The 22,780-nt window shown below is 44.6% G+C and overlaps 1 protein-coding gene across 5 annotated transcripts in view; it reads right to left on the bottom strand.

Annotated features, from left to right (window-relative positions):
- UBE3C (ubiquitin protein ligase E3C) overlaps positions 1-22,780 on the bottom strand; it is a 173,350-nt gene that overhangs the window by 138,328 nt on the left and 12,242 nt on the right. For 4 of the 5 annotated variants that reach the window (XM_078785705.1, XM_078785704.1, XM_078785707.1 and 1 more), the window contains 10 exons: positions 20,499-20,552; positions 15,094-15,168; positions 9,934-10,065; positions 9,620-9,735; positions 9,317-9,525; positions 8,264-8,417; positions 7,449-7,765; positions 7,109-7,269; positions 6,741-6,934; positions 6,504-6,590 (listed from right to left, as the gene is read on the bottom strand). In XM_078785705.1, coding sequence (XP_078641831.1) covers positions 6,504-6,590; positions 6,741-6,934; positions 7,109-7,269; positions 7,449-7,765; positions 8,264-8,417; positions 9,317-9,525; positions 9,620-9,735; positions 9,934-10,065; positions 15,094-15,168; positions 20,499-20,552 — 1,499 coding nt within the window. Of the gene's footprint in view, positions 1-6,503; positions 6,591-6,740; positions 6,935-7,108; positions 7,270-7,448; positions 7,766-8,263; positions 8,418-9,316; positions 9,526-9,619; positions 9,736-9,933; positions 10,066-15,093; positions 15,193-20,498; positions 20,553-22,780 lie in introns of all 5 variants that reach the window. The other variant, XM_078785708.1, reaches the window with a different exon arrangement.

Genomic DNA, 22,780 nt, shown 5'->3' with positions numbered 1-22,780 from the left:
GATTGCCTTGAAATATTTACAGCGTTTGCATAGAGCTTCACTGAATTGGGAAACAAAGTATTTTTGAGGTAAAAAGGTCAAAGGTCAACTCTAGGTCAAACTTCTAAAATCATCAATTTTCATCTCAAAAATCATCATTTTTCATCCTGTTGATCCGAGCTTTTATCAAGATCGTCGATTTTAATGTTGATGAAATGGGCAATTTGCTGGATCAATGGCAACCTTTTGAGTGGGGGGGGGGGGGGTGGATTTTGCAAATATCGTGCTCTGCATGATGTCTTCTTGTTTGTCTGTCTGTCTGTCACTTGCTTACAGCTCAATTCAAACCCGATAGTCATGAAACTTCACCAAGTTTTAGAGGTCATCACAATGGAGAAGCATATTGATTTTGAGGCCAAAGGTCAGCTGGAGGTCAAATTTCTAAAATCGCCATTTTCCATCCGATTAACTTGAAAATTGAACATTTGTATATTGAGTCACTAAATCGGAAAACCAACTATTTTTGAGGTAAAAATATCAAAGGTCAACTCAAGGTCAAACTTCCAAAAACAATTTCATCTGAAAAATCATCAATTTTCATCCAATTGACTTGAAAAATAGAACAGCATTTGTGTACAGAATAAAAATGTTTATCTGCAACCATTGGCCCGATTGACAGCAAAGTTTCATCATAGGTGTACCTCCACCTGCAGAATTTTTAAAATGATAATCATGATGTCTTCGCTCACGTGGTATGGGCACCATTTCGGAAAATCGAAAAACTTTGCAACTCTAGCGCTGCGTAGAATATTGAGAAACGGCTCATTGTAAAGAACTCTCCATGGGGAATAACATATGTTAATGATGATGTCATCGGTGCCTCCATTATGACGTCATAATTCGACAAGTACAAAACTTCGTCCGATCAAGTTGAAATTTATTGAGCGTCATCTCGGGGATAAATTTTTGGAGAAAAAAAAAAATGACGTCATCGGTCAAGTGGTTCGGCCGCCATATTTGTTTCAACACAAAAGCCTTAAAAACCACGAAAACCCCTTTTTCTCCGAAATGGCTAAATAAATCAAGGCAAAGCATTACATGCATGATCACATACGCATGACAAACAAAACGTTCTGTGACCATGACGTCATACAGTCATTGGCAAAAATATTGGCACCCTTGCACTTTTTTCAAATCACTCACAATTTTCCCTAAAAATAAGTTGAAATTGACAAAAGTATTTGGTTTCCATAATTCTTTATTTCACTGTTGATATTACATAACCTTTTGTTTTTGATTCAGAACTTAATGCATCCTTTTAAATAAGAAAATAAAAATAAATGGTATTGAAAAAAGTATTGACACCCTTGACTTAATATTTGGTAGCACACACGGCCTTTGGACAAAATAACTGCAGTCAAGAGCTTCCTTCAGCCATGAATGAGCTTCCTCCACCTCTCCACTGACAGTTTGGCCCACTCTTCTGCTCCAGTTATCCCAGATTTGAAGGGTGCCTTCTCCCAACTGCTGTTTTCAGACGTCCCCACAGGTGTTCAATGGGATTTAGATGTGGACTAATTGCTGGCCACTTCAGAACAGTTCGGCATTTTGTCTTGAACCATTCCTGGGTGCTTTTTGAAGTGTGTTTGTGGTCATTGTCCTGCTGCAAGACCCATGTCCTTCAAAGGAGACCCAGCTTTCTGACACTGGGTTGAACATTGCCTCCAACATGCCTTGGTAATCTCCTGATTTCATGATGCCATGCACACATTCAAGATACCCAGTGCCAGAGGCAGCAAAGCAACCCCAAAATGTCACTGGACCTCCTCCATGTTTGACTGTCGGGAAGGTGTTCTTTTCTTTGAAGGCTTCATTTTGTTTTCTGTAAAAATAGAGATCATGTGCTTTACCAAAAAGCTCCAATTTGTTCTCATCTGTCCACAGGATATTCTCCAATAAATATTTTTGCCTGTGCAGGTGTGTTTTGGAAAAAAACTCCAGTTGAGCTTTCTTGTGTCTCTCTCTCAGCAGTGGGGTCCTCCTGGGTCTCCTTTCATTGAGTTGGCGACGGATGGTGAGAGTTGAAACTGTCTTACCTTGTGTCTGAAGGTCAGCTTGAATTTGTTTAGCAGGTGGTCGAGGTGCTTTCTCCACCAATCGAATAATTTCTCCACGCATGGCTGGCGGACTTCCTCTCTGGTCGTAGTCAACGTGTGGCCCTGAATGGGTTTCTCTCATCTCCTCTTCCTGTTCAGGCTGGAGTTCCCCAAGGTAGTGTTCTGGGCCCTGTGCTTTTTCTGGTCTTCATCAATGATCTCTCTGACTCTCTTGAAAATCCTCTCTATCTCTTTGCTGACGACTCTACTCTCTGTCGCTCCATTCCTCATCCCTCAGATCGGCAGTCTGCAGCCTCCTCACTCTCTGCAGACCTGGACAAAATCACAGACTGGTCAAACAAGTGGAACATGTCTTTCAATCCTGACAAATCTCACACTCTTACAATGTCTCTCCGAAAGGACCGACTGGACAACCCTCCCATCTACTTTCTCAACAATCCTCTCCAAGAAGTTCTGTCGCTCAAGCTTTTGGGTCTCACTATCTGCCATGATCTTTCTTGGGAAAACCACATTTCCAAGCTGGCCTCCAAAGCCAGTCGCCGACTGGGCATCCTCCGTCGTGCGAAGTCCTTCCTTGGCACACCTGAGCTCCTCACCACATACAAGGCTTTCATCCACAGCTCAATGGAATACTGTTCCCCCCTCTGGGCTGGTGCTCCTGCCTCACACCTTGCTCGGCTTCACGCTGTTGAGGCCAAAGCTTTCAGAATCATTGGAATCTCCTGCGATGTAGTCAACGCCGAGGGCCTTTCACTCACTCACCGCAGGCAGGTTGGTGGTCTTTCTGTCTTCTACCGACTCCTCTCCGGCCTTGCTCCCCCAGCTCTCTGTGCTCTGTCCCCCCAATATTCCTTCAGGTCGCACAAGATCTGCCTGCAACCCTCTTATGGTTAAACTGCCAAAGTCTAGGCTCTCTGCTCACCTTCACTCTTTCATTCCCCTTTTCTCCCGCCTCTGGAACAAACTCCCCCACTCCCTTCAATCCCACTCCTCCCTCCAGGTCTTTAAAACAGCTGTTCACCACCATCTCTTATCTTCCCCCATCGAAAACCTTGATCTTTTCTACCCCCGGTAATTCACCCCAGAGTCCTTGCAGTGTTCATATGTTTTAATCCTCTCCCACCTCCCCCCAAGTCCTCCCGATGTCCCTGCTCTCAAATGTTGTGTTTGTGTCCTTCCCCTTCTTCCCCCTCTCTTTTGTGTCCTCCCCCCTCTCTCCCCATCTTGTCTGCCGCTCCCCTTGTTTTTTGTGTTTTGTGTGTCGGTTTGTCTTTTTGTGTGATTAATGTTTGCTCTTTCACGAGCCTCGATCTTGTATACAAAAAAAAAAAAAAAAAAAAAAAAAAAAATCCTTTGCTGCAATCTTCGATCAAGCTTTCTCTTGCGGCCACGTTCATGGAGGTTGGGTACAGTGCCATGGGCCTTAAACTTCCTGATAACATTGCGGACGGCGGACACAGGAACACCAAGGTCTCGGGAGATGGACTTGAAGCCTTGAGATTGTCCATGCTTGGCTTCAATATTGTCTGACCTCAGACAATTCTCTGGTTTTCTTTCTTTTCTCCATGCTCATTGTGGTACACACGGTGACACAAGACAGCAGAATTACTCATTTTCTCCATACAACCTGGTTTAATGAGTGATTTTTCTATTGCAGGCACCTGCAACTCAGGGTGAGTTCAATTCCAAAGTAAAGGAGAATCACCTGCCTGAAATCCAATTATTTCTAACAACTTCTAAAAGGTGCCAATAATATTGTCCGGGTAATTTTAGGATTTGTGTGTGGAATAAGCTAAGATTTAGTAATTTTTTCAGCTTTGTTTGTTTTGTTCCACGGCAAACCAAAGAAATACAAATGTGGATACCAAAATATATTTTTTATTTCAACAATTTTCTGAAAGAAATGGTGCATTATTTGAAAAAAAGTGGGAAAACCACATTTCTAAGCTGGCATCCGAAGCCAGTCGCCGACTGGGCATCCTCCGTCGTGCGAAGTCCTTCCTTGGCACACCTGAGCTCCTCACCACATACAAGACTTTCATCTGCAGCTCAATGGAATACTGTTCTCCCCTCTGGGCCGGTGCTCCTGCATCACACCTAGCTCGGCTTCACGCTGTTGAAACCAAAGCGTTCAGAATCATTGGAATCTCCCGCGATGAAGCTAACTCCGAGGGCCTCTCACTCACTCACCGCAGGCAGGTTGGTGGTCTTTGTCTTCTACCGACTCCTGTCCAGCCTTGCTCCCCCAGCTCTCTCTGTGCTCTACCCCCCAAATATTCCTACAGGTCGCACAAGATCTGCCTGCAACCCTCTTATGGTTAAACTGCCAAAATCAAGACTCTCCGCTCACCTTCACTCCTCCATTCCTCTTTTCTCCCGCCTCTGGAACAAACTCCCCCACTCCCTTCAATCCCACTCCTCCCTCCAGGTCTTTAAAACAGCTGTTCACCACCATCTCTTATCTTCCCCCATCCAAAACCTTGATCTTTTCTACCCCCGTTAATTCACCCTGATCCACTTTTTTGAAATACCAACTTCTTTACTGGAAGTTCCTGCAGTGTCCATGTATTTTTTTTTACCTCTCCCCCCCTCCCCATGCCTCCTCACCCCAAGCCCTCTACCTCCCACAGATCTTCCAATGTCCCTGCTCTACATCTTGTTCTCCTGCTCCCTTTATCATACGTCTTTTGTTTTATGTCAGTTTGTCTTTTTGTGATCAATGTTAGCTCTTACACGAGCCTCGGCCTTGTATACAACAAAAAATAAAAAAATAAAAAGTAGTAGTTGTAAAGCAGAACACATGTTTAAAATTTCAAAAATGATTGGTCTTACGGTCTGGCAGCCAGAAGTTGTTATTGTTTGAAGAAGATTAAACTCTACTACATTATCTTCTCCAGCCATGTGAGTTTTCAATATATATATTATAATATATATATTTATCTATATATATATATATATATATATATATATATATATATATTACTAGTGGAGCACCTGTGGGAATCCCACGGGCATGGACGATTGTGACATTTGGACATCTTCATTTGGACGCTGCACATTCAGTTTTACAAAATGGTTACTGGCAATTTATCAGATCCACAAATGAAGTAATCTACACAATTTATTTACTTCTGATAACATGTGAATGCATGTGCGTGCATGTGCATGCACATGGCAAATACAGTTTGAAATGTTTAATCATACCACAATACGCAATTTGGTGTTTGTCTGTCTGCCTATCTGTCTGTCTGTCTGATGATGATTTTTTGACCACGATACATTTCGTCGTTACTTATCCAATCTCAACCAAACTTCACAGGATGTAATTAATAGACGTACATAAGGAATCGACAGAATGCCACCGAGATGAAACAGTACGTAATTAAGACATATAGTCACATAGCTGGAGAACAATTTAGCACTTACACGAGCCTCGACTGTATACAAAAAAAAACCCCAAAAAACTACCTGCCAAACCGTGCGACCATTCACATTGAAATTTTAAACGCGTTCCCCTGGACGATTAAATCATACTTGTAAAGTTTGACTTCAATCCTTTTAGTGGTTTCAAATAAATAATCATTTCTTTATTTATTTTCCTTTGATCCAACATGGCTGCCAGAACATGTGACATGAGCTATGATCGAATCGAAAAAAGACCCTGGTATCCCCAAAGTTTAGGGAACATGTGTGTAAAGTTTCCACTCGACCTGTCAAGCCGTTCTAGAGGTGTTGAATTTTAATGGTTTAGTTTTCAAAAAATCATAACTGCCAGACCATGTGACCAATGAGGTTGACATTTACACCCTATATTTGCCAAGTCCATTAGACCATGCGCATGAAGTTTTGCATAGATTTGGTGAGCCGTTGTGGAGGAGTTGACCTGTAAAATATTTATGTTCAATCCAATATGGCTGCCGAACCACGTGACCTATGACGTCATTGATTTACATTCTCCTCTTATATTGTTACATCGAACAAGGTCAAGAAATTTCAAACTGATCGGATACAGCATTGTGCTGAAGTCGAATTATGATGTCATAATGAAGGCACCGATGACGTCATGGTTAACAACTCTTATTCCCCATGCAAAGTGCTTTACAATGAGGAACGTTTCAATTTTTTCCATCGAGTAGTTTCGGAGATTTAGAGGTCCAAAGTTTTTCCAAGATGGCACCTGTACCATGTGATCTATGATGTCATGTTTATCAATAAAAGAAGAATCTACATGAAAAGGCACATACTTCGGTGAAAATTTCGTGTCAATCGGACCAACGGTTGCCAAGAAAATGAATTTAAAAGGGAATAAATGTGTGAAGGTGCGGTGGAAGTTATCCATCAGACAACAGAACAGAAACGATAGTTATCCATCGTGGGAGGATTGGATCCCGAAATAAAAGTGCTCACCCAGTAATCATGGTAGTCGACAAGGTCGTGATAAGGTGCCATAGATGCCGGAGGAAGCGCGGATGAAAGGCCAAGCTGTACAGCAATCTAAGAACAAGGTGACAATTAAATGTTTGGAATCAGACACTTGTGCAGTTACAAGGAACAAGGCACAAAACTCGAAGAAAAAACAAACAAACAAACGATGTTTAGATCACAACGCTTTTCAGAAGGATTTGTACACGCTGCGCTATCAACCTTGTTCTCGGCACCATGACACGATGGTCGACCATAAGCTGGTGACAGATGCTTGCCATAACCGTGAGAACCTGCTCCCCAGCCGACGGGCTCCAAACTGCTGCGAGCAGGGTGCTCGTTTGTTCCCGGCTATCCAACATATGAAGGCATTCTTCTCGAACCACGTGCTCCCACGGACGCCCTTCGGGCCCTGCCTGTTATACGGTGACACGTTTGGAAATAGGCTCCGCAGCTTAAAAAGCAAAATATGTTCAGATTTTTCCTGTAATAAGCTTGGTTTGTTGCACTACAAATTGCCGTTTTAATGCATCGTGTCTAAAACACCTACAAGCCATTTGCTTGTAGACAAAGAGCCACCTGCAGGTCACCTTGTCCGAGGACATACGAGACTCCTGCTCGTCATCGTCTTCGTCTTCAGAATCACCAACACCCGAGCCGGTGTGCTGCGCACGTGTAGAGCTGGGCAGCCTGTGCAGCAGGCTCTGCAGTACCCGCAGGTACAGGAGCACGTGGGGTTCCAAAAGGCTCCCTGATGCCCAAAAAATGAAGAGGTCATGAAAAATATTCAGAACATTTGTACTCCTGCACTCAAGAAGCAAAATAACGTTTCGACAAAGCTTCAGTCAAAGCAAATTCTACAAGGCCTGCCAACAACAGCTATCAATGCTGATAAAACAGATCGGAATGGCACTAGTTCGCTTCACATACCTAAATGCCTCTCTCCCAGTGTAAGCATCGCATGCAGCAACCATGGTGAACCCCACAATTCCAGCCAAGGGATGCCAAAACCGCTACCCTCTTGGCCTGCCCTTCGCAAATTTGCCATCTGCTTAGCATCATCGGTGGCTCGGGACATTCCCATGCATTGACCATCGTGGTCTCCGGCATTGTGCAGCGCTTCAAGGAGCGGGGTGTAAGGAAAGGCGTTGGCTCGGTCAGATAGTGCCGGGAGCAAGAAGCTGTGCATTTGCTCGGTGTAGGGCACGCACAGGACTTCCCTTATAAAGTGGCAAAGGACTCGTTGCCTGCACCGGGGGAAACAAATGGAAACAATTCAGGTCCTCATTGACAGACAGATGCACGCACACACGCTTTGTATACACCCGAAATAATTACACACTCGAGGATGCTTTCACCGATGGGACAAATGTGTGTGCAAGGCTGCACACCCACACTCTTTTCTCATGTTTTTGAAACTGCATTCTGGAGCCTATTCAATGCCACTCTTCCCTCCAGGGCTTCAAAGCAGGTGGTGGTGCACCTCAACCTCATGTCACCTGTATTCCTTCCCAGGGGGCACTGCAGGTTTGGTGTTTTTATACTCTATGTCACCTTGCTCTTGCTTTCGCCATGTGTAGAAAAGGAAAAAAAAGGAAAAAAAGAAGAAGGGACTGCAAGGGTATTGTTTTTTTTATTGCGCACAATCCTAGTGAAGATCATAAACAAAAATCCGGGTCAAACTTGAAGCACCCCTCGTAACGATGATAATTCTTACAGAATATATGATGACAGTGACATCGCACCTGGAGCGGGGTCCACAGGATGTGTACTGCAGCTGAAGAGGCTCGAGTAGGTTGTTTACAAGAAGGGAAGCAAGAGGTACAGTATGAGGTGCTGGGTATTCCAAGTGGGGTGGAAGTCGCTGGTTCAGCAGACAGCAGTGATAATGGAAATATTCTGGCAAGGAAGGTACAACAGTAAAATAGAATCAAATTCACCATTATCGTGGTTGTGTCTCGTTTGGTTCGTTAAACAAGACACAATAGCTCCTGCTGTTCTGGCAAGATTGGACGATGTTTTACAAGGTGAGATAAACAAGCCTTGGATGTACATACAGTAAGTACCTCGATAGAACATTTTGGCAAGGAAGAAAACTTACAATCACATTCTTAGCATTTTTAAAGTGCAACAAACTCATTGTTGCACTTTAAAAATAAAATATATGAAAAATAATACGGGCAACACCCCTGGTGCTCACCTGGTAGAATAAATAGTATACTGCACTGACTAAACTAAAGGTATTTTACACCAATTTCAATGTTTGCTCGAAGACAGAGCAGCATGGTAGAATCATACTAACATAATCATAAGACTTCAAACAAACAAACAAAAAAAATACTTATTTTGGGGGGCAAACCCCCCAAGACTCCATTTTGTTAATGCCGTGAACAAACTTTGATACGGCACAGGTGGTGAAGGTTGTGGTCAAGTTTCATCAGAATTGCTTGTGTAGTTTCAGAGGAAAAAGCAAATTCCTATTTTGGGAGCTCAATCCTAGATCCACTTTGACCCCCGGTAGCCCCTCTCCCCCCCGAATTTTTTTTAATGCCGTGAACAAACTTTAGTCACAACATAACAAATATAATTTGTGCCAAGTTAGGTCACAATCCCATTAGCGGGTTCAGATAATAATTTGCAAGTGTTTAAGGACCGACGGACGGACTGACATACAGACAGACGGCGCACCATTGCATAAGGTCCCCTGAACTTCGTTCCAGGTGAGCTTAAAAAAAACACCAGTCTAAGAACACCTTTAAGAGAAGCGCACGTCCCCACAACTCTGCTTGCCTGCTCACCATTCCTGACAAGGTAAAAAAGCACGTTCTCCAGGGCCACCGTAGCCCTGAGTGGGGAGGAGGCAGTTCCAGCCACAGAGGGCGGCTTCTGTGGAACCACGCAAGGAGGCGGGCAACAGGACAGTGCGGCCTTGTACGACTCCAAGGAGATAAAAACCTCAACCATTCTCAGCGGCACCGCTAGAACCTCCGACTCAACTCGGAAGAGTCTGGAAGAGTAGGGCAGTACACGCACAGCAATGTAAGAAAACTGTATGATATCAAGCAGTCATAAATTAGAGGGGAAATGGGTGTGCGGAGTACCTGCAGCAAAGCAGTAACAATCGCTGAAGCCTATAGAGAACCTGTAGGGAGTTGGGCCCAGCGAGCAACTGCAGGAAAGCGGTGTGATGCCGCAGCAGGCCTTGGCATACATAGACCTGGCACACAATCGTGGATTTAAGGACAGATGCCAATACGACTAGACAATAACGCACATATCACTCTCTACTGGTCCATCGATACCACAAGTACTAAATGTGAAGGTGGAGCACGACATATAGATATTGCAAATTTACAGGTATGAAAAACAGAAGGTGGGTGGGTACTGGGGAAACTCGAGCAAATTTAGCAAGTACCAGACGAGATGTGTCCAAACTCTCATTGTAGAAGAACAGCAGCTTTCCTGCAATATGGGAATACGTCGCGACATCTCCAGCAAGTTCAAGTCGAGTTGCAAACTCATCAAATATGCACCGTTGAGCGTTGTGCTGAGTGGTACAAAATCCATTTAAATAGAACAAATGCAATCAAAGAGAAAATAAAACTGACCTAGACACAATAGAGCTGCCATCTCACCAAGTCATTACACACACGAGTGGAAAAAGCAGATATTAATAAACACATTCCAAGAAAGAACTAATTAATCTTTGCTTCTGGTGTAGGGCCTTCAGAAAGTATTCACACCCCTTGACTTTTTCACATTTTGTTGTTGCCGCCTCAATTCAAAATGGATTAAACTGAGATTTTTTGTGTCACTGATCTGCACATACCAAACCATAATGTCAAAGTGGAATTTTAAAACGTGAAATTTAAAATAAAAACCTGAAATGTCTTCAGTCAATAGGTATTCAACCCCTTTACTATGACACTCCAAATTGAGCTCAGGTGCATCCAATTTATTTTGACCTTCCTTAAGATGTCTCTACAACTTCAACGGAGTCGACCTGTGGCCAATTCAATTGATTGGATCTCATTAACAAAGAAACACACCTTTCTATATAAGGTCCCACAGTTGACAGTGCATGTCCGTGCAGAAACTCTACCAGGAAGTCCAAGGAACTGTCCGGAGAACTCCGACATTAGAATTGTGAGGAGGGATAGATCTGGGGAAGGGAATAAAATAATTTCTAGAGTGTTTAATGTTCCCAAAAACACAGTGAGCTCCATCATTCAGAAATGGAAAGAATATGGAACCATCCAGACTCTTCCTAGAGCAGGACGTCCCACCAAAATGAACAACCAGGCAAGAAGGACCTTGTTCAGGAAGATGACCAAGAACCAAATGACAACTCTGACAGAACTACAGAGTTCCTTGGCTGAGATGGGAGAACCTGCCGGGAGGACAACAGTCTCTGCAGCACTTCACAAATGAGAAGCCAGACAGAGGTCACTCCTGAGAAAAAGGCACATGACAGCACACCTGTAATTGGCAAAAAAGGCTCAGGAAAGACATTGAGAGCATGAGACAAAAGATTCTATGGTCTGATGAAATGAAAATTTAACTCTTTGGGCCTCAATGCAAAGTCCAACGTCTGGCGGAAACCGAGCACAGCTCATCACCCACATAATACGATCCTTACCGTGAAACATGGTGGTGGCAGCATCATGCTATGGGGATGCTTTTCAGCGGCAAGGACTGGGAGACTTGAAAGGATAGAGGGCCAACTAATGGAGCCAAATACAGGCATATATTTGAGGAGAACCTGCTGCAGATTGCAGAACACCTTAGACTGCGGTGAAGATTTACGCTCCAACATGACAATGACCCCAAACATACAGCCAAAGCAACACTGGATTGGCTTCTGAACAAGAATGTGAAAGTCCTTGAGTGGCCCAGCTAGAGCCCAGACTTGAATCCCATTGATTAATCTGTGGAAAGACTTGAAGATTGCTGTTCACCGAGGCTCCCCATCCAACTTGACAGAGCTTGAGCAAATGTGCAAGAAAGAATGGGAGAAACTCCCCAAATCTAGATGTACAAAGCTGATCTAGACAAACCCAAGAAGACTCAAAGCTGTAATCACCGCCAAAGGCGCATCGACAAAGTATTGACGAAGGGGATTGAATACTTATGTAAATTAGATATTTCTGTTTTTCATTTATAATTCTCTTGTAAAACATTCGCCAAAAAAAATCCACTTTGTCATTATGGGATATTATGTGGAGATCATTGACAAAATAAATCAAAAACATTTTCAATCAATTTCAAATTGTGGCTGCAACAACAAAATGTGAAGTCAAGGGGTGTGAATTCTTTGTAAAGGCGTTGGATATTATAAATAATATAACAAAATGTAATGTTCAAATGAGTTGGGTACATATGATAATGTAATGTTCAAATGCATTGGGTACATATTGTTACATATTTATGTGAATGTATGTGAATTACCATTCAGGTCTTTGCTTATCCGTGTGTATTATATTAAGGGTTGTTGTGGTTGGAGGGTCAGGAGCCCTTCTGAAATAGTGGCCGGAAACGGAAGTGACGGGAAAACGGAAGAGAAAAAAGACACGAGGAAAAAGGACGGGTATTCTTCTCTTCTTCCTCGCCCCGCTCCGACGAAAGGGGGGATTGATTGAGCCGTGTGGAAAAGCGGCGTTCCCGAGCCTGTCTGGCGAGAGGAGTTACCCGGACGGATACCTGCCCGGTGGACGTCAAACTGTCGTGTGGCCGTGCACCGACCCAGCGTTTGGCGCCGTTCGCGACACCGTCAAAACAGACGCGTACGGGTCGCCCGTTGGGGCCTAACACGCCTTGCAAGCGGCGTGGGGTTTGGCTTGCTTTCCCGTACCCGCTTCGCGTGGCCACGAGGGGCTGCAGCCGGGGTGCCTGGTAGCGGTACGATACCTGCCCGGTGGAAACACGTCCACCCGGGGTTCGTTCAACCGCCCGAGTGCGGCTACGCCGACCATCATCTTGGTCAGGAGGGGCCCAGAGACATTGTGCGGGACCGAGACCAAAAGGGGGTTGTGAGTACTCACCGGGACACACATATATAAGATGGCCATCTTAATCATAGGGAATTGATTGTGGATTGAGAATTGTTGATGGTTGTGTATTGTTGATTGCTCGGGGAAAATCTCCGTGGTTGTGTCATTGAAATTGTACTAGGGCATGCCCGTACTATATCTATATCTAAAATTATATCCCCCCCTCTATTTACATGAAATGGTTTGGTCCATGAAATGTTTTGGTTCATTCGCAACGCCAAAGCGAACGGTGAACGCTTTACATGAAATGGTTTGGTGCATGAAATGTTTTGGTCCATTCGCAACGCCAAAGCGAACGGCGAACAGCTTGTGAGTACAGTGACAATCCCCCCGGGGTTTTAATTAGTTATAAAACATCGTTTAACGCCAACATAGCGCCAACATAGTTTGCAAACGTGAAATAAATGAATACGCTCTCAAATGTGCCATCCGAGGCAGAGTGTGTCCGCCATCGCCACGTTCGGCACACGCGATAGCTCGCTGCTCTCTGATTGGTTGAATCGTTTTTTGGACATAGCTCGGTAAGTAATTGTCCGATTAATATGAAACCTTGAAAAGGCACATCCTCGGGTCCCCAGCAATATACCTGGCAAGTTTAAAGTATATCGGACCCGTGGTTGTCGAGAAACAGCGGTCACAGACAAACGTACAAACAAACACACAGAGATTACTGGAATTATAGATAGATGGTATCATTACCATTGGAAATATATCCTTGAACATCAGTTGTCTCTTGGGTGAAATTCATATGGATTGCGTGGCGAAAGCGCATATATAATACAGCTTTCTGGCGAAGTTCCTCTCACGGTCCGGGGGTCACCGAGACCAGGTATTCACCGAGGGGACCACGTAACAGAATGATAATGTAATGTTCAAATGAGTTTGGTACATATTGTTATGTCGATGTGGTAGTGATATGTAGAGCAGATAGATCTGAATAGGTAACGTGCTTCGTCTGTCGCGGTAAGGAATCTGACCTTGTAATAAGTTCATGTGTAGGCGTTTTGTCGGTAATATGTATACTTGTGAACCTACCAGGAGGTTCGTGTGTTAAGTAGAGTTAGGGATTAAAGAGTAGCGCCCCTGTGTGTCTTCACCTGGTTAGTCAAACCTTTGTCCCTTTTGGCACGCATACCCTGCAGACACCATAGATAGGTCCCTAGTACAACACTAAATAACGCCCTCCTTGACATGACTGTGAAAGAGAACCGGCAAAAGGAAACCAGGCCGGGACACCGCCGATAATGGCCGCTGCCATTTACACCTCCGACAGGCCTATCCACCTCGAGTGCCATGTGCTATGACCACACCACAGGCCTGTGATTCGGTGGAGGCCACTGATTGGGTGGTGCGCCAAGGCTGACGTCACCGCCGCGGAGTGATACGGGGGGCGGGAGGACTTTCGAGAGTGAGTTGGTTGAGAGGAGTTGCGCGGCAGTTGGTTCAGAGCAGTTGCGCGGCAGTGGGTCTTGCGCCGAGTGAGTCTTGAGACGCAGTAAAGTGAGTGAGTTGGCAAGCAGAGGAGTTGGCCAGCAGTGGATTTTGGACAGGGAGAGAATCATGAGAGTTGCTTCGTTGGCTTGAACTTGGCTCGAAGCGGCACTTGGCGTGCAGTGGACTCACGCTCTCTTTCCCCCTTTGCCGTCCTTCGTCGTTCTGTGTTCGTGCTCGAGTTGAGGGTCGACCTTGTGTGGAGCTCGCTGGCCTGCGTTGGACACGTGGTGCCTGGTGCACGGACCTCGTGGGCGGCGAGAGGATCGGAGCTTGGAACGGGGCCTACCTCGTGTGCAAAACATCGGAGCGTGGAGCGGGGCCTGGTGGCGCACGAGCGGGGCCGTGTTACACGCAAGACTACAGACAGATAAGACTGCACACTACATTACCTTTCCCAATTACATGACGAACGTGTTCTTTTTATTAATTCATCTCCCTTGTCTCGTATCCGAAATCTGTTGTGTGGGGACGTCCCAATTTAGGCCATTATTTGATTATCGTCGCGTTTTATTGTATCGGGTCCGGAATAAATCTTTATTTTTGTACATTGAATTTGGTGCCCGCTTGAGTTAATCCCCTTACAGGACCGGAGCTACGTCGGTGCGCTGAAGGTAAGCTTTTGCCGCAGCCTCCATTTTCCTTATTCCTCCCGCGCGACATATAGCCGAATCCGTGTTTGGTAGTTGCCTCCGAATAAGACCGTTTAGGCTATCCACGACTCTGGTGTTAACCGGAGTTGCGCGACAATATGATAATGTAATGTTCAAATGAGTTTGGTACATATGATAATGTAATGTTCACATGAGTTGGGTAAATATGATAATGTAATGTTCAAATGAGTTGGATACATATGATAATGTAATGTTCAAATGAGTTTGGTACATATGATAATGTAATGTTCAAATGAGTTTGGTACATATGATAATGTAATGTTCAAATGAGTTTGGTACATATGATAATGTAATGTTCAAATGAGTTTGGTACATATGATAATGCAATGACAACTTGAGCACAAATTGCAGGAAAAACACCTGTTTGCAACGCGTGATGCAGCCCCGGACAAACGACTGGATAACCACAGCATTCCTCTGCCGACGTCGTTCATCCTGTCACAAATGTACACCACAAAGCTAAAAATCATAATAACAGTCCAGTATTTAAAAGGCCATGACGAAGTGCTGCACCAATGCCAAACAGAACAAAGCAGGCAAAGAGAGTGCTTCCATTTCAAAAAAAAAGAAAAGGAAAATACTGTATTATAAATAATATATAAATAAACAGGATTGTAACAATCAATGTTGTCACGGCTCTGCAAACTATCACCCCATGGCAATGGCATAACAAGCAGTGGTTGCAGAGTTAGTTATTTCATTATTACATGTTCCAGCCAGAGCCCTCTCTTTTGTGTGTGGGCTTAAAAAGGGGATGGGTGCGTTGTGTGAGATCAGGTAGATTTTCCCCCCATCATCCACTTACTTTTCAACTACCGAGCGACCACTCCCTTCAAAGCACACACAATTCCAATATTCATCCCGCAAAAAGCAAACTGCCACTCTGCACTGCAGCGCACGAGCCGCAAACCAAACGAGCATTTCACTGCGATTCATTTGCTGCCAGCGATAACAACCCTGCTTGCTTCAACCACTATTCCTCGTTTCTTCTTCACAACATCCAAGCTCGCTTTCCAGCACTCGCTCGCCTTTCGGACCCGCCGTTGCCAGGCAATAAAGCATCACCGCAAGAGCAACAACAAACACAACCAGAAGCAGCCACCTCAACCACCTTATGGTTCACTGCCAGCAATCACCACCCCGCCTGCCCCAAATACATTTATAGCGTTTGCTCGCTAAGCTCGCAGCTCGAGCCCAGCTCTGCCACCACCGAAGCTTTGTTACGCACAATTACAACCTGTGCCTTCCATTGTGTAATGCTTTCCTGCCAGTAGCAATCACTCTGCTTTTCCAGCCTGCTGTCAGCAGCGCCTTCGCCAGGCGTTTGTGCGGACACGAGGGAGCATCATGTCTGCCCCCATGATAATTCGGAAGCAGGTGTGCATTGCCCACCACAGGGTCAACTGGGGCAATTTTCAAGGTAGCTGTCTCAGAAGGAGTGTGATGTCACGAGGAGAAAAGTCTGGACCAATGGGCACACCGTGCTCGGGACACAAGAGGTGGAGCATGACATTTACTCCCAGCAACCACAGGTATGAAGGCCACCAAATTCCACCCCTCCTGGGATGTACAGAAGGCAGAGCATTCCAGCGTTCCACGCGTGGGTTGGTCGCTTTCTGTTTAGGCCTGGTTGGAGTTCCGTTGCTTGCTTGGTGGAACGGAATGTTCGGAAAACAGAGTGGAATGAGCGCTCAGGCAGGGAAGGAGACCAAACCAACCATACAATGAGATACATCGGCCACACAGCAACATACATCAGTTCCAGTGAGCCTTTCCTTTCTTGCCCGCATTTTTTTTTGGTATACCAAGTTGAGGCTTGTGTAAGAGCTAACACATAGAACATAGAATAAAGGGAGCAGGAGCCAAGTGAGTGGGGGCAGGAGGTGTGTGGGGAGAGGAAAGCACAACAACAGTAGAGAACAGGGACATCAGGAGATCTGTGGAAGGGAGAGGGCTGGGGCAGGGTACACGGGATAAAACAAGACGGACACTACAGTGGCTTTCAGGAAAGAAAATGGAATTTGAAGAGGTGGATTTGGGGTGTATTAACAGGGATAGAAAAGATGGGGGAAGATAAGAGATGGTGGTGAACAGCTGTTTTAGAGACCTGGAGGGAGGAGAGGGATTGAAGAGAATGTGGAAGTTTGTTCCAGAGGCGGGAGAAAAGAGGAATGAAGGAGTGAAGGTGAGCAGGAAGTCTTGATTTTGGCAGTTTCACCAGAAGAGGGTTGCTGGCAGATCCTGTGCGTCCTGCAGTAATATTTGGGGGAAAGAGCACAGATAGAAAAGGTGGAGCTAGGCCGGAGAGGAGTCAGTAGAAGACAGAAAGACCAACTACCTGCCTGCGGTGAGAGAGAGAGAACGGCCCTCAGAATCAGCTTCATCGTGGGAGAGTCCAATGATGAATTCTGAATTCAACCACGTGAAGCCAAGCAAGTTGTGAGGCAGGAGCACCAGCCCAGAGGGGAGAACAGTATTCCATTGAGCTGCGGATGAAAGCATTGTATGTGGTGAGGAGCTCAGGTGTGCCAAGGAAGGACTTCACATGACGTCGGATGCCCAGACGGCGACTGGCTTTGGACGCCAGCTTGGAAATGTGGTTTCATGGCAGATAGCAAGACCCAAAAGCTTGAGTGACAGAACTTATTGGAGAGGATTGTTGAGAAGGTAGATGGGAGGGTTGTCCAGCCGGTCTTTTTGGAGAAACATTGTGAGAGTGTGAGATTTGTCAGGATTGAAGGACATGTTCCACTTGTTTCACCAGTCTTTGATTTTGTTCAGGTCTGCAGAGAGTGAAGAAGCTGCAGACTGCCGATCTGAGCGATGAGGTATGGAGCAGCAGAGAGTGAAGTCATCAGCAAAGAGATAGAGGATTTTCCAGAGAGTCGGAGAGATCATTGATGAAGACCAGAAAAAGCACAAGGACCAGAACACTGCCTTGGGGAACTCCAGCCTGAACAGGAAGGGGAGATGAGAGAAACCCATTCAGGGCCACACGTTGTCTACGACCAGAGAGGAAGTCCGCAAGCCATGCGTGGAGGTTTCCATGGATACCATAGGAGGAGAGTTTGGCGAGCAGATCAGGGTGCCAGACCGTATCGAAGGCGAGATATATCAAGGGAGACAGCTCTGATTTCTTGTCTGGCATTGAGGACATCCATTGTGGAGACAGCGAATGCAGCAAGTCCAGAGTAGAATGACCAGGTCTGAATCCAAATTGATGATCAAAGATAAAGCCATGGGAGAAGAGGATGGATTTAATATCAAAAGCGATAATCGATTCCATGACCTTGCTGATGATTGGGAGCAGGCTGATTGGTCTGTTGTTGCAAGGATCTGTTTTTGCACCTTTTTTGTGTAAACCAGGTTTGAATGGATATCTGTCTGTCTGTCTGTCTGTCTGTCTGTCTGTACATAATAAATATGACTCTCTGCAACCGTTGGTCCGATTGACAGGAAATCTTCACCATAGGTGCACCTCCTCCTATATAATTTTCTAATGATAATTATGACATCGGTCACATGGTACGGGCGCCATCTTGGAAAAACCGAAAAACTTTGCACCTCCATGTCTCCGAAAGCGCTACATAGAGAAAATTGAGATATAGCTCATTGTGAAGAACTCTCCATGGAGAATAACATATGTCAACTAGAACGGCCCTCAGTAGAGAGTATACCTCCACCTGGTTGGCCATATCACTCAATGGTGAATAATCACTTAAACAAATTCTACTAGCTGGATTCAGATGCGCATCTTCACCAAAATTGAATGGATTCTTCCTTGTCAACACACACAAACCTGTCCACCAAGCTTCGTCCAAATCCGTCCATAACTTTTTGAGATATCCTGCTATATGTTGGTTTTAGCCCTATCACACAATGGCGAAGAATCACTTAAAAATTAAATAATTCTCATATCCGAATTCATATTCAGATGTTCACCAAAATCCAAAATGGAATCGAATCGTCCTTGTCAGACACCAAATGGATCCACCAAGTTTCGTCCCAATCCGTCCACAACGTTTTGAGATATCCTGCTATGTATCGTTTTTGGCCCCATCTCCCAATGGTGAAGAATCACTTAAAAAATTCGACTAGCCGGATCCGAATCCAGATCTTCACCAAAATCTAATCATTTCATCCTTGTCACATACGCTACATCTCTGCCAAATTTCGTCCGAAACCGTCCACAACTTTGAGATATTTTTTTCACAAACAAACAAACAAAGAAGACGTCATGCGTAGCACGATACTTGCAAAATCCACCATCCCCCAAAAGTTTTCCAATGATACATGATGGCCTATGTTGACCTTTTGGCCTATGGTGACCTCAAAAATACTTGGTGTTGAATTCAGTAACCAGATATGCAAGTCCTCTTCAAATTTCACATCAATTAGATGAAAATTTAGGATTTTAGAAATGTGGCCTATGTTGACCTTCCGATGTTGACCTCAAATATACTAGGTGGTTGAATTCAGTGACGAGATATGCAAGTCCTCTTCAAATTTCAAGTCAATCGGATGAAAATTGAGGATTTTAGAAATTTGGCGTATGTTGACCATTTGGCCTATGTTGACCTTTTGGCCTATGTTGACATCAAATATAGTTTGTGGTTGAATTCAGTGACCAGATATGCAAGTCCTCTTCAAATTTCAAGTCAATTGGATGAAAATTGAGGATTTTAGAAATTTGGCCTATGTTGACCTTTTGGCCTATGTTGACCTCAAAGGTACTTGGTGGTTGAATTCAGTGACCAGATATGCAAGTCGTCTTCAAATTTCAAGTCAATTGGATGAAAATTGAGGATTTTAGAAATTTGGCCTATGTTGACCTTTTGGCCTATGTTCACCTAAAATATAATTTGTGGTTGAATTCAGTGACGAGATATGCACGTCCTTTTCAAATTTCAAGTCAATTGGATGAAATTTGAGGATTTTAGAAATTTGGCCTATGTTGACCATTTGGCCTATGTTGACCTCAAGAATAGTTGGTGGTTGAATTCAGTGACCAGATGTGCAAGTCCTCTCCAAATTTCAAGTCAATTGGATGAAAATTGAGGATTTTAGAAATTTGGCCTATGTTGACCATTTGGCCAATGTTGACTTCAAAAATTCTTGGTGGTTGAATTCAATGACCAGATATGCAAGTGGTCTTCAAATTTCAAGTCAATCGGATGAAAAGAGGATTTTAGAAATTTAGCAAAGTTGGTGACCTTTGGCCTATGTTGACCTTTTGACCTATTGACCCCAAAAACAATAGGCTTCTGGCATTTGACCAACTCTACCACTTGGTGAAGTTTGGTGAAGATCGGTTGAAAATTGTGACCTGTAGGCCGGTGACAAACTAACAGAGTCACAAACACAACCGACCAATATACTTGAAAAATCTTCGATTTTGCAAGTAACAAACAGGGGTGAAAACATAACCTCCATCCACCTTTGGTGGCGGAGGTATTGATGATGTCACCGGTGCCTCCATTATGATGTCATAATTTGACAAGTACAAAACTTCATCCAATCAAGATGAAATTTATTGAGCATTGATATTGAACGTCATCCAGGGATAAATTGGTGGAAAATAAATAAATAATGAGGACGTCTCGGTCACGTGGTTCGGCCGCCATATTTGTTAAACACAAAAGCCTTAAAAAAAAAACACTAAAAACACGTCCTGGCGAGAATCTGCAATCTCCGATTGCTCTTTCTTATTTGGTTTGCATTTTAATGATGTATTTACCATTGCTAAAACATGCAACACAACTAACCTCTCTCTTCCGCCTCTCATCTAATGTTCGGCTCAGGAGTGATGACTTCTCCTCCTGCAGAAGAAAACAAATGACAGCTCAAATATTCTGCTTGTTCTGCATTAGAACTGCAAGTGCAAGTGCAAGTACATAAAGTAAACGATAAAAGCAATACCTGTATTTTATGAAAAACTGGCAGCAGTACCCAGCAGAAGGGGGGGGGGGGGGGTGGTAAGCAGATAATGAAAGAGGGGAGAGGAGGAGGAGGTGAGGAGGGAGGGAAAGCAGGTGAGGAAGGAAGTGGAAGGGGGAGGGGAGGAGGAGGTGAGGGGAGAGGGAGGGGAAAGATACACCACATATACATCTTTGGGGGTGGGGGAGGGGGGCGGAGGAAAGGAGGAAAAATTTTGCCGTGCAAAGAGTGGTTCATAACATCAGTTACCCTCTCACATCAGAGTCATCAGTCATCACAGGTAAAAAGGGAAATTGTAATACCCTCTGCCACCATCACCAGGTGGCGCTACATGGTACACATTTACATATATAATTTATGCTCCTCTCCCAGTCCCTCACACCCCCAAATGAGGCCGTGGCCACATAGCCTATGTTACACCCCAAAGTTGTACAGCAATACTCCGGCCTACGTCATTAATTGGTTCCATAAGCCGTGACGTAACTCGGTTTTTGACGCAAACCGGGCGTAATGCCTTAAAATGAAGACAAACACCGTAAAACTAGACTAAATAACTGGAGGAGGCTGCGGCTTCACCTTGAATCTTTGCCGCTTCCCGTCGGGAGTCCCTCCGTTGTTTTCTATCGGTCGGGTCTTCTCCTCGAACAGGGTGACCGGCACGAACGTGTCGACCGTGAGCGGGCTTGTGTGCCGAGTGGCTCCGCGGCCCGCTTCACCACGGCGTGCTTTACCCAACGTGTCCGAGCAGTTTCGCCGGTGGTCGTGTCGTCTGTGACGAACGAACTAGCTCAGGATTCCCTGAACCCGGCCGCCCCGGGGATGGACGCTCGCCTCCTAGTCGTAGGCGTGCCCCGTCTTTCCTCGAGCAGCCGAAGTTGCTCGACTTCTTTTTTTTTTGGACGATGCGATATACGCAGAAACGACGACGTACAGGCAAGCATTTGCAAATCCATGCACATGTGCACATGAACACGTCAATCGGTTTGTCGACGCCGGATGCCGGCGAGGTGCCTGACGAGGCACCCCGGCTCGAGGCATGACACGGTCACCCGAGCCGGCATCGTCGTCATGTTTCGCCGTTGCCACGTTGCGTTGGTTGTTTTACACAGTAAAGGAATAATCACAAAAATAACAGCGAAAGGCAAAGCAAGCACGCGACCACAGCACAGGACAAAATGCATATGGCGTCGCCTTTGTTTTGAATGAGAACCAGCAGCTATGCGTACGTATACGTACATTTTTAAAATATTTTAATGTGCTTTTTATTGTATTTTAAACTGTTTTTTTAGCTTCTTTTATTGTTAATTTTTATGTACTATTTTATTTATTTTAAATATTTTTTTTTCATGTCCTCCTATTATGATGTCGGAGTGACGTAAAGTCGCACATAATGACGTTCGCTGAACTGAAAGTTACTCTAGAAGAGTGGCGTAAAGTCGGATTTGACGTTGGTCGAAATGGCGTAAAACGGGGTATTGCTGTATTTGTACCACGAGTAAAGTATAAAAACGTTTATAACTGAAGGACCCGGCGTTGCTCAAGCGAAAAAGAAACATTAACATATTTGAAATGAGGGCAAATATGGAAAAGCAATTACATCCAAATCAGAATGCATCACAAATGTCAAATCATCATTTCACCTTTCCGTTGAATATATGCTGCTGAACGTGCCGTTCATCACGTTTCTGAGTTAAGTTTGATGACGTTCAGAAGGAAGTAGAAGCCTCATCACTGCACATCGGATTTTTATGTGAAAAAATAAAAAATATTTTTTCACATAAAACGGCTTTTTTGCACGCAACAAAATTATTTTGCTATTTTCGGAGAAAAAAAGAATTTCGCCCTTTTTCGGGAAAAATAAAATAAACTGCCCTTTTTGGTCAAAAATGTCTGGCAACGCTAAAAAAAATTAGGGAATTTTTCGAAATTTTAAACTGCGATCGAAATTTTTAATTGCGATCGATCTCAAAAACAAAACGTTGCGTCCACTTGCGTGCGTTGCGTCCCCAGCGTGTACAGCAGTGAACTACAGTGAGAGAGTGTACACAAAGTGTGAACAAGTCTCCTATCAAGATGAGTGCTGCTCTTCGTGACAAGTGGCTGAAGGAAT

This window comes from Myxine glutinosa, chromosome 10, assembly GCF_964187855.1.
Source record: "Myxine glutinosa chromosome 10, kmMyxGlut1.1, whole genome shotgun sequence".
Lineage (NCBI taxonomy): Eukaryota > Metazoa > Chordata > Myxini > Myxiniformes > Myxinidae > Myxine > Myxine glutinosa.
The sequence above is the reverse complement of the archived record's forward strand: the minus strand, read 5'-3'. Positions and strand labels throughout refer to the sequence as shown.